The sequence below is a fragment of the Lepisma saccharinum genome, chromosome 21, assembly GCF_977018435.1.
Source record: "Lepisma saccharinum chromosome 21, izLepSacc3.1, whole genome shotgun sequence".
NCBI lineage: Eukaryota > Metazoa > Arthropoda > Insecta > Zygentoma > Lepismatidae > Lepisma > Lepisma saccharinum.
In genome coordinates, this window is record NC_139249.1 from 11,287,633 (window position 1) to 11,299,614 (window position 11,982).

The 11,982-nt window shown below is 36.3% G+C and overlaps 1 protein-coding gene across 1 annotated transcript in view; it reads left to right on the plus strand.

Annotated features, from left to right (window-relative positions):
• The window catches only part of LOC146004454 (uncharacterized), a 30,559-nt gene extending 18,910 nt beyond the window's left edge, over positions 1–11,649 (plus strand). Inside the window, exons 6-8 of the mRNA XM_083143309.1 lie at positions 6,410–6,628; positions 7,748–7,945; positions 11,435–11,649. Coding sequence (XP_082999435.1) covers positions 6,410–6,628; positions 7,748–7,945; positions 11,435–11,649 — 632 coding nt within the window. The remainder of the gene's footprint in view (positions 1–6,409; positions 6,629–7,747; positions 7,946–11,434) is intronic.
• Positions 11,650–11,982: the final 333 nt, after the last annotated feature.

Sequence of the window (11,982 nt, forward strand, 5' to 3'; positions counted from 1 at the left end):
TGTCTGTCATTTCAGGAAATTGGGTTCTGATTATTATTTTTCCAAAATTTCAAGAAATGATGAATAATCATAAATATGCGAATTCGAACTGGAAATATGTTTACATATATTTTAAAATTATCTGTAGTTGAGATAAATGAAATCATGTGAAAACAATTACATTGTTTTCCATTTGCATGTGTATTTGTTAGTTCTTGTCTTCTTCAGTTTCATTTGCGGTCGAGTTCTTTCTTAAAAACACTGAAATATTGCAGTTGGTCCCCTTTTATTTTAATCTGGAATTCTAGCAAAGAAAAACTAATGGATGCTGCTTACACAAGGGGGAAAATTATAAGGCCACTGGCCACAGAGGAACAAACTGCAGAAACACACAACTGACAATGGCAAACTGTCAGCAATAGGAAGGAATTCTCCTTCTAGAAGCTTATCTTCCTGCTTCTGGGAAATCCACCCCTCTTCCGAGGTATGCATATTGCTTTGGAATTGAGGACTACTAAACGAAAGAACATTAGATAAACATGTCACCATGAAATGCCTGACACCTCGAGCCTACAGACTGTCCACCGACAGGAAGAACTTTCTCTTTTCCTCATCATCTGTTGTTTGCAAGAATTATGTAACAAAGGATGACTTTGTATCGCAGCAGATACTGAGTTCCAGCTCACTTTAAGTCTTAAATCGCCCATAATTTATGACACTTATGTAGCAATTTAAATGTCATAAAGTAACTGTCGAAACGTTACTTCTATCGGAAAAAATAACTCTGTTACAGTTACTTACTTTTAAAAGTAACTAGTTAGTTACATTTCCTCAAAAAAAGTAACTGTTACTTGTAACTAGTTACTTCCAAACACTGAATATTACTTTGTATTTGAAATACTGTAAATTAATTATGACCTTCAGTGATAAAGCTTTTTCCTAAAAATGTGTACAAAAAAGGGCAAAAAGTCTCATAAGGCTGGTAAATATAGTGTATAATCATCTGTGTAGGTTAACTGTGACTTCATGGAAATATAATAAAGAGTTTTCAATCTTACCTATGGATGACAGTCTAATGATTTTATCACTTCAAAGGGTGTCATTTTAAAGCCAAAGCAGATTAGTGTCTATCTGAACCCCAAGCCAGGCCATCACCCCCTAGAGCTAGAAGGCCACTCCCTTGCCGCGTGACGTCACGCCGATCCGACCCTTAGCCAGAGCTGTTCGATTCTCAGCAGTTCCGGATATTGCTTCTACACATTTAACCTGGAAAGGCAGCAAACAGGCAGAAAAATCTTGTTATTAAAGATAAAAAGAAAATTGTGCACAGTGTAATTACTAGCTTCTCTTAAACTAGCTGCAATGCATGGCTCTAACTTATTCACTGACCAAGTCATTCATGTGTCACTTGGATTCACCCACCCTGGCTGACTTTATATTCCATTAGGTCATTTTAGATCTACATCTACCGACCTAAAATTTTAAAATCACAATAAAAAATAAAATCATTCTGAAATGTCATTACCTCAAAACGTCTGATGGAAATTAAAACACCAAGAACATAAGTTTCATGAGCTCATTCTAAAAAAAAACGCATAATGTAAGTAAGCTACAATTACATCAAAACTAAGCAGATTAAATAAAAAATAAATCACCTCTAAGCAAAATGTTAGAATTTCAGAATAATCTCACGCAATTAAATGCAAAGATTCCTCCCTCCTAATTTAAGCAGCCCCCTCAAACAATTAAAACACAATTACACAATGTAAGTAAGACACAATTACATCAAAAGCGTATTAAATTCTCGATTTTTTCATAGTTTTATAGGAATGTCTTTCTCGGTTTCGTATCGAGCTGGAAATGTTTGTCTCGTTCTCGGCTTTTCATAGTTTGAAATGAATGCCTTTCTCGGTTTCGTATCGAGTTGAAAATGTTTGTCTCGTTCTCGGTTTTTCATAGTTTGAAATGAATGCCTTTCTCGGTTTCGTATCGAGTTGAAAATGTTTGTCTCGTTCTCGGTTTCTCATAGTTTGAAATGAATGCCTTTCTCGGTTTCGTATAGAGTTGAAAATGTTTGTCTCGTTCTCGGTTTTTCATAGTTTGAAATGAATGCCTTTCTCGGTTTCGTATCGAGTTGAAAATGTTTGTCTCGTTCTCGGTTTTTCATTCGTAGTTTGAAATGAATGCCTTTCTCGGTTTCGTATCGAGTTGAAAATGTTTGTCTCGTTCTCGGTTTTCATAGTTTGAAATGAATGCCTTTCTCGGTTTCGTATCGAGTTGAAAATGTTTGTCTCGTTCTCGGTTTTTCATAGATTGAAATGAATGCCTTTCTCGGTTTCGTATCGAGTTGAAAATGTTTGTCTCGTTCTCGGTTTTTCATACGTAGTTTGAAATGAATGCCTTTCTCGGTTTCGTATCGAGTTGAAAATGTTTGTCTCGTTCTCGGTTTTTCATAGTTTGAAATGAATTCCTTTCTCGGTTTCGTATCGAGTTGAAAATGTTTGTCTCGTTCTCGGTTTTTCATAGTTTGAAATGAATGCCTTTCTCGGTTTCGTATCGAGTTGAAAATGTTTGTCTCGTTCTCGGTTTTTCATAGTTTGAAATGAATGCCTTTCTCGGTTTCGTATCGAGTTGAAAATGTTTGTCTCGTTCTCGGTTTTTCATACGTAGTTTGAAATTAATGCCTTTCTCGGTTTCGTATCGAGTTGAAAATGTTTGTCTCGTTCTCGGTTTTTCATAGTTTGAAATGAATGCCTTTCTCGGTTTCGTATCGAGTTGAAAATGTTTGTCTTGTTCTCGGTTTTTCATAGTTTGAAATGAATGCCTTTCTCGGTTTCGTATAGAGTTGAAAATGTTTGTCTCGTTCTCGGTTTTTCATAGTTTGAAATGAATGCCTTTCTCGGTTTCGTATCGAGTTGAAAATGTTTGTCTCGTTCTCGGTTTTCATAGTTTGAAATGAATGCCTTTCTCGGTTTCGTATCGAGTTGAAAATGTTTGTCTCGTTCTCGGTTTTTCATACGTAGTTTGAAATTAATGCCTTTCTCGGTTTCGTATCGAGTTGAAAATGTTTGTCTCGTTCTCGGTTTTTCATAGTTTGAAATGAATGCCTTTCTCGGTTTCGTATCGAGTTGAAAATGTTTGTCTCGTTCTCGGTTTTTCATAGTTTGAAATGAATGCCTTTCTCGGTTTCGTATAGAGTTGAAAATGTTTGTCTCGTTCTCGGTTTTTCATAGTTTGAAATGAATGCCTTTCTCGGTTTCGTATCGAGTTGAAAATGTTTGTCTCGTTCTCGGTTTTTCATAGTTTGAAATGAATGCCTTTCTCGGTTTCGTATCGAGTTGAAAATGTTTGTCTCGTTCTCGGTTTTTCATAGTTTGAAATGAATGCCTTTCTCGGTTTCGTATCGAGTTGAAAATGTTTGTCTCGTTCTTGGTTTTTCATAGTTTGAAATGAATGCCTTTCTCGGTTTCGTATCGAGTTGAAAATGTTTGTCTCGTTCTTGGTTTTTCATAGTTTGAAATGAATGCCTTTCTCGGTTTCGTATCGAGATGAAAATGTTTGTCTCGTTCTCGGTTTTTCATAGTTTGAAATGAATGCCTTTCTCGGTTTCGTATCGAGTTGAAAATGTTTGTCTCGTTCTCGGTTTTTCATAGTTTGAAATGAATGCCTTTCTCGGTTTCGTATCGAGTTGAAAATGTTTGTCTCGTTCTCGGTTTTTCATAGTTTGAAATGAATGCCTTTCTTGGTTTCGTATCGAGTTGAAAATGTTTGTCTCGTTCTCGGTTTTTCATACATAGTTTGAAATGAATGCCTTTCTCGGTTTCGTATCGAGTTGAAAATGTTTGTCTCGTTCTCGGTTTTTCATAGTTTGAAATGAGTGCCTTTCTCGGTTTCTTATCGAGTTGAAAATGTTTGTCTCGTTCTCGGTTTTTCATAGTTTGAAATGAATGCCTTTCTCGGTTTTGTATCGAGTTGAAAATGTTTGTCTCGTTCTCGGTTTTTCATAGTTTGAAATGAATGTCTTTCTCGGTTTCGTATTAAGGTGAAAATGTTTGTCTCGTTCTCGAATGTCTTTCTGGGTTTCGCATCGAGATAGTTTGAAATCAATGTTTCACTCTCGGTTTAGTTTCGAATTGCAATTATTTGTCTCGTTCACCATTTCTTATTGAACTGCAAAAATGTTGAACCGTTCTCGGTTTCGCCACGAGTTTGAAATGAATGTCTCGTTCTCGGTTTCTTTTCGAATTGGAAAAGTTTGACTTGTCCTTGTCTTCATAAGCGAAGATGATATATATCTAATAAATTCACTGTTTGTACTCATCATCGTGATTAACCTAGAGAGTCTGAAAAGCAACGTAGCGTTTTTATGAAGTACAAAAATTATTCTATATTGTCTTTATTTATTACCGAACTAAATAGCTATTACAGGGAAGAGATAAAAATATCAAGGGTGAGTTTCCGTTTATTGAAGTTAAGCATAATGTAGTGTAAAGTATGTGCAAGTGGAGGAATATCATAAAGAGAACTACGTCTAGAGAAAAGTAGTATTGTCTATAAGAATGAATAGAACACAGAATCTTGTCTAGTTAATTACTCATGTAATAATTTAAACGAAGGAGAGGAATTGCTAGCTGTTTAGGAGTATACAAAGGCAACTTGAGAACGCTATTTCAAACAAAACATGCATCTTATACTAGCTACTTGAAATTACCTTGGAAGCTTTTGTTGGTGAAAAATATTTCCTCTGGATAGCTCTAATCCATTTCTCTCGGCTTTCTGGATTGTTTGGATACGAAAATAGTTGTCACTCTTGACTCATTGTCGTAATTGCCTTTACAATATGGCACACAACTACGAAATGGCATGATACCATCAAAAGTTTACTTCTTGTACAAAAAACAAGAAAAAAAACCCACTAAAACACTAAATGTAAGGCGAATGCACATCCACCTGTAAAAGCACACGTTCACAGTACACAGCTAGAAGCTCAACTAAAAGTAGCATTTTTGCAGGGTGTGGAGAATTTTCACCCTCCTTTCCTTGACCCCCCAAGGGTCTGCCTGTCCCTACGTCACGAGGGGGAGGTTCTTGACCGAAATGGCCTTGAGTTTCAGGGGGTGATGGTCAGGCCGTAGCTAGAATTGATCTCAAGGGGGACTCACAGGTTATCAGGAGGAGCTTTGTAATCCATTTTTCAAAAGTTTAACAATATTAAATGAAAGTCAATTATGTGTGTGTGGGGCATTAAGTTAACATGAAACATAAAATTTAGAAATATCATACAAATGCTACAGTTTTTCTGTGTCTTCTAAAACTTCTCTTAAAGTGTCAATTGACTGCTACTGATATCATCCCTTCCTAAAAACTCCATATCATACAAGAAAAAATGCACAATATTCAATCATAGTGTTTCCCAGGCGAAGCAATAAAACTACCTTTCCTTCGAAAAACTTGGGGAGCCGTTGACCTTTGATGCAGATGTGGAAGATATGTGATAATGAAGTGAAAGTCACAGATTTCTGTCCAAATGGGAGGCTGCAACAGGAACAGCGAAGGTACAGAAAAAGGAACTGCCCTATGAAAGAACTTTCTAAAGTCTAGAGAACCTTGTAAATACTTTTCACTACTTCGACTTCTGCTCATAAACAAGATGTACAAATGTAATAGATGCTGTTCATGTTCTGTGTATTTATCCTTTACCAAGTCGTGAGCAAAATATCATCTGCTGCCTACATTTTCACTCTTCAGTACAAAAACATTATACAAAATGAAGACAACAGGGATAGAATGTGCTTTGCCCATTTTTATCTAATTTGAGGTAAATAATAATATATAACTCATGGCTCGACAGCCCTCGAAAAGCCTGGGACTATCTCCGGCTGCCAGTCTCCCTCCCACATTCCTACCTAGAGGTGTGGAGTTCTTCAACCAGTAATGGGGTGACGTGGGGGTTAGCACGTCGAACCCCCAGCCGTAATAGGAGATTTCCGAGACCAGGTTAGGCTACTCACTCATAGCTTCCCAATTTCCTCATGATGGTGGGTTACCACCGGCCCTATAAACAGGCCAAAAATTTCCGGAGACTGAACCTGGGATTGAACCCATGCCGTCCCACAGCCGCCGTCCAAAGCAAGGTGCCTTACACCGCATACTCTGTGAAGGATCTTTCTAACTAGGAAATGTACAAGAATATTTCCATCCATTACAAAGAGGTTTTGGTTGCATAAGCAGGTAAAGAATGTGCTCATAAGAAGGAAATAATGTGTTCTCCTGTAAAATCAAGAAAATGGACAAAGCATGTTCTTTTCCTGTGGTCTTCAAATAGTTTTTCCTAATGTCAAAGGGGGCTGATGGCAGTGCCGGGAAGGGGGAGGGGCTGGCCCCTGCCTGGCTGTTTGCTGAGAAATGACACCTGTCATTATAATTTCAGATCCATGTTGTCCCAGAAGGCATTACTCAAGCTCGACTGAATGTTGGGATAGTGCCAGCAATCCATGCTACTCAATAAATCACAGTGACAAAAGAATGTGCTTCCTGGATGCTCAAAAGAACAGGGACTTGTCATCCATAATTCTTAACCATTGGAATGTAACTTGCCACTGTCCAAAAGATGGTTATGTTTGGAGTTCCAGATTTGGCATGTGTATAGGTAAGATCAAGTTTTAATTTCATCAGTGCTTTGAATTTAAAGTCAAGTGGCATGAACACACTGTAAAAAATCAGATGAGAATTGAACTCCAAGCATGTATTTCACTTTCAGTGGATATCGTTCATGATTACTACAAAATTTCCATGGAGAAAGAGTGGTTATGTAACAATTTGATATTTTCTAATGGGTTCCTTAACAGGACCAGAACCGTTTTTCTCGCACAATTTAAATTTGGTCCAAGTTGCATATTGTTTCATATCAATACGGAACTTGAACCATATTTAAATTGATCTGGAAAAAAATGTTTCTGGACTGAATTGAAATAATTTAAGCATTAAAATGTTCATTACAGTCTAGAACCCATTTACATTTGCTGATTTTCTCTTTCAGACAGGAGTTGAATTTATTAACAACCCTGAGGTTGCTAAAGGTTCAGGAACCAATAAATTTTAATGGATTATATTGGATTCCATAACAGGAACTGGAAACATTTTTCTCCCACGTTTAAGTTGCATACTGTTTCATTTGAATACGGAACTTGAACCGTATTTAAACTGATCCGGAAAAAAGGTTCGTGGACCATTCCTGCACCATGAGCCTCCCCGATAGTGTAGTGGTAACATTTCCAAGTGCCGAACTTGGATTTCTCCCTATCAAGATCATACACAAAATTCCATGAAAACTGCATTCCTTGAAAATCAGACCAGTGTTGCCAACCTCGGGAAAGGATTGCCTGACCTGTCCCGAAAATAATCTCTGGCAGAACCCAAGTTGTAACATATGTTTTATGTTAAATTGCAACTACGTGTGTTTCAAGTGTGACACTGTTTTGAAATTCACACAGCTTCTGTATTCTCTAAAGAACAATTGTTTATATGTGTGTGTGAAGGAGAGGAAAGGAGCAACTCCTCAACTATGCTCAATTTTTATACAAGATACTGCAAACAAACACCAATAAGAAACAGCCTAATTTTGTACAATCATATGCACCTCCATTCAATGTTGACAAGATGCTATTTAGAATGTAGAATTGCACATATAACACGTAGTCCTTGCGTGCATGAATTCTTAAATTCTTATGTTGCATCTGTTTCCTGCCAATTTTTTTTGACTATGCAGATATCAATGAATGTGTTGATGGCTCTCACTCGTGCGATCCATTATCTGAATCATGCTTCAACCTCCCAGGAAGCTATTACTGCTCTTGTCGATGGGGATTCCTCTATGATGAATCAGAAGAGGAATGTATCAGGAATACATATCTACAACTAGCAGAGATACAGCCAAGCATGAACAAACCAAAGCCAGAAAATGAAGGTAAGAAGTGAAATGATTGAGAAAGTGTAGACATAACTTTAAGCGAGTATTCAGGGACTTTTGAATCACCCTGTACTGTGGCTCTTATGGAAGAGTGGGACTATTTTTATGCCTCTGTAGTGTATTATGGTAAAATTTCACATAGCCCATTCATAGAAAGAAATGTCAAACCGACAGGCGACACGTGGAATTCACACTGAAGTGACAAGTGACACAAACCCCTTCAGTCTAAAGCAAAACATTCACCGCTCATTCACGAACAACAGACTGAGGCGACAGAATGATGACTGAGTGACATGTGCAATTTGTTGGGTCACTTCGGTTCAAAAGGTTGAATTTATTACTGGAGGATTGCTCCTAAATGACACATTTTGCTTGTCGTTGATCAAATGTTGCTTTGGTCTGGTATCTCCCAAAGTAGCAGAATTGCATTTGCTTCATAAATGTTTCCCTAACATTTCTTTCGGCCACAATTATTTCTTATTTTCTGACAGTAGATTCCGTATCTTACTTTAAAAGTGGTGAAGGAAGTCAGTGAACTAGAAAATTCAGACATGTGATGATGCTACTATTAATTCATGACCAAACATTTCATGTTTCCCAGTGCTTTTTGTCGTAGGAAGTAAATATTTAAGAAATAGACCACCAGAAATAGGACAGGTGTGGCCAGGGTATGTTTTTTTGTGCACATAATAATGCCCTAATATTATTTACAAAACACACATTTGATGTGTGTTCTTTACATTTTATGAGATGATGAATTATGATAATAATGGAAGAAAATTATTAAACCGTCAATCTTCATCTGGAACTCAAACACATGACTTCCATTATTGCAATGTGTTACAGTAACCTCTAGATCACAAAAGCCAAAACAGTTTTTGTTGACATCCTTTTCCATGAAAATATAGGTTAGAATAAATTTCCTATTAGAAGAGGTACTAGACTGGAAGTCTCCCTTCTCAAGTGTCATTCCAGGATCTGCCACTGGCCTAGGTACTGTCTCATCATGGCTTTTTTTTTGCCAGACTGATACCATTGTTTATGACCATTCGACATAAGTGTGCATGCGCTAACTGGACAATTCCAGTGGTAAGTGCAACTGGCATGGAAACAAAGTTGTGAAAATTGTCTGTGAAATTTCATTGAGGATGAGTGATGATTAGGGCTCGGAAGTTGATGACCTATAAATTACCAAAAAAAGACCAAAAAGGACATAAATGTGATCCAAATTAATTAATAACTTCATAATTACATATTGCCTCTGCACGGCACCTCCTTATCTGACTTGAGATCTTTGCTGTCTGGTCGTATACACCATGCTGAAAGCTTCAAAACAAGAGAAAGTTTTCACTTACAGCACGACCTTCCAGACAAGTTACAGTTAAAGGACCTTGTACCGTACCTGCTTCAGTCGTCCAATAATGTTTTTCCTCCCGTTTCAGGGATGTTTCAAATATATTTATTTCTTTCCTTACTACATAAAGAATGTTTAAGAGGTGATGAACTGATGATGATTCGAATTGAGAATGGGCAGTAAAAACATAGTCGAAAGAAGGTGAAAAAAAAAAAAAGCTGTTAAGACCTAAAAAAAGGTTAAAAAAGGACCAATAAGCCAAAAAAGGACAAAAAAAACATATTTTATTTTTCTGGCATACAATGACCCAAAATGAACATATATTATGTCGGGCCTCGTCTTTGGACACTAGGAAAAAAAAAAGCATTTTTCCTCAACTTCCGAGCCCTAGTGATGATACATGTAATATTCGTTGGAAATAATAAAGAAATGAAGAGGAAAAGATAGACGGAGGAATCAAAATTCAACGGATATCACGTCCTGGTGTAAATTTCAGGTACCAGCATAGGCATAGCTAGAACTTTATATTTGGGTGTGCACAAAGAAAAAAAATGAAGTTTTGTACCTTTTTAATAGCATATTTTGCAACAAAATCACTTGGCTCTTTAACTGCACTGATGTTTGTAAAGGAATATAAATTCACTAAATGACAGTGTTGAAAATTTCTGAATATACGTATGTAGTAGAAAAAATGATATTGCATAGAAATTACACACACACAAAATGTTCATAAATGTTACAAACAAATACATCAAAATACACGTCATCTATAACAAGAGACGTCTGTCAAAAGGTACAATGTTCTTAAACTCATCAACAACTTCATTTACATCAATAGACTAAGCTTTATCCTGTTCCACAAATAGCAAGAGCAGGGCTTCCAATCTATCCTGCTTCTGAGTTGCTCTTAATTTAGTTTTAACTTGGGTAAGCTTGGAGAAAGCTCTCTCACACGTGCAGCTTGTGACAGGTATAGAAGAAAAGCGCTGCAGTACAGAGTAGAATGCAGTAAATATCTTCTTTCTCCAATGACATCAAAAAATCGAAAAACTACAGCCACTCGTTTAATCAGCGATAATGCACACATTTGTACCAAGTAATGACATTTTCAACTTCTTACAAATTGCCGCTTATTTTCTCTCTTATTGAAATATCTGTCTTTAATTCTCTTTCATAAAGCAGCCCATTAGGGTGTGCCTAGTCACACCCGGCACACCCCGTAGCTATGCCTATGGGTACCAGGACAACAAGCACATACCTGTGAAATGTATTCGGGTGGGGGCAGCCTACTTTCTGGGTTCCCCCCTCTTTTTCATATGTTTTCCATGTAAGGGGGAATTGATAAGATGAAAGGATACTCACGAAAAACATCCATGCCCTGGCTGAGATTCGAGCATGTTAAAAAACAAATGAAACTTAAAATATAAATGTTATTAATCAGGGTGTCTACCAGTCCAGTTTTTGCTATTTTTTTTACAGTATATTGAATTTATATTTTCATATACCTGTACTGGGATTTGATAAAATGGAATATTTGGAAATCTAAAATTCTATTAAGTTGTGGTTAAGATTTGTTCATTTTGTTTCTTAAGAACTACATTCTCGTAGGCGTGAAGTATTGTAACAGTATTAAATAAAATAATGTGGCCATTCCCTATTCAGGATGATGTCTGAAGCATTAATTTTTACATGCATTAATAATTAAAGCAAGTCAAAATCTCTTGTTTAAGTAGAGCTTCAGTTTTCAAGTTAACTGGCCTTGTGGTATGGGTTTCTCATTGGATAAAAATATATATTTTTTAATTTCCAACTACAAATAAGTAGGGGCGATTAAATAAATGTTAAGAAAAAGGGGGGAAAAGGCCAAGAAACAGGAAAGAAAGATCAAGAAAAAGTCGAGAATTTTGGTAGACACCGTGTAAATTATGGAAAAGTCACTTCTCCAGGTTCTACAATATGCTACATTGAACATATTTAAAATTACTAAGTAACATATCAGAAATAGGAAACATGTAATTGAATTTATCCCTTTATCCATTTCATCAGTTCATCATTGTTGTGATTGACACAGATATAAAATAAGTGAAATAGAAATTAAGACAAGTATTCAAAACGTAACCTGCTTCTTCCAGGATCTCTTCTTCAGTTACTGATTGATCATCTAACGAAGATTGGCATGATGGAAAAAACCAACAATCCATCAGGAGGTGTGTCTGGAGATTTAGCTGTTCTTCTGGAGAAGATAGGGAAGGGAAAAAATGAAGCAGTCTATTTTCGTCAATCGTTTGGATGTCGTTTGTTGCCATCTTTGATTGTATTGCTACTTTGGAAAAATAGGGAATTATAATTCTCATATATGCAAGAAACACTTAAATGTAAACACAATGCATGGGTACAAACATAAAAAGGTTAAAGTATGTAAATAACTATTCAGCTAAAACTGCATGCCTAACAGAATTAGAAATAATGTACTTATTGTAAAAAAAAGAATATTGAAAAATTTGAATTCAAGTCTGAAAAGCTTGCAATTTCTTGAAAGTGAGTTCTTTATGAATTTTAATTGTATGGGCATATTATATATTAATTTATTTTATTGGCCATATTTAAAAAAAATAATTAAAGATACATTGATATAGATTTCATACATATAGATATGTACAACTGGCTCATATGTAACAGT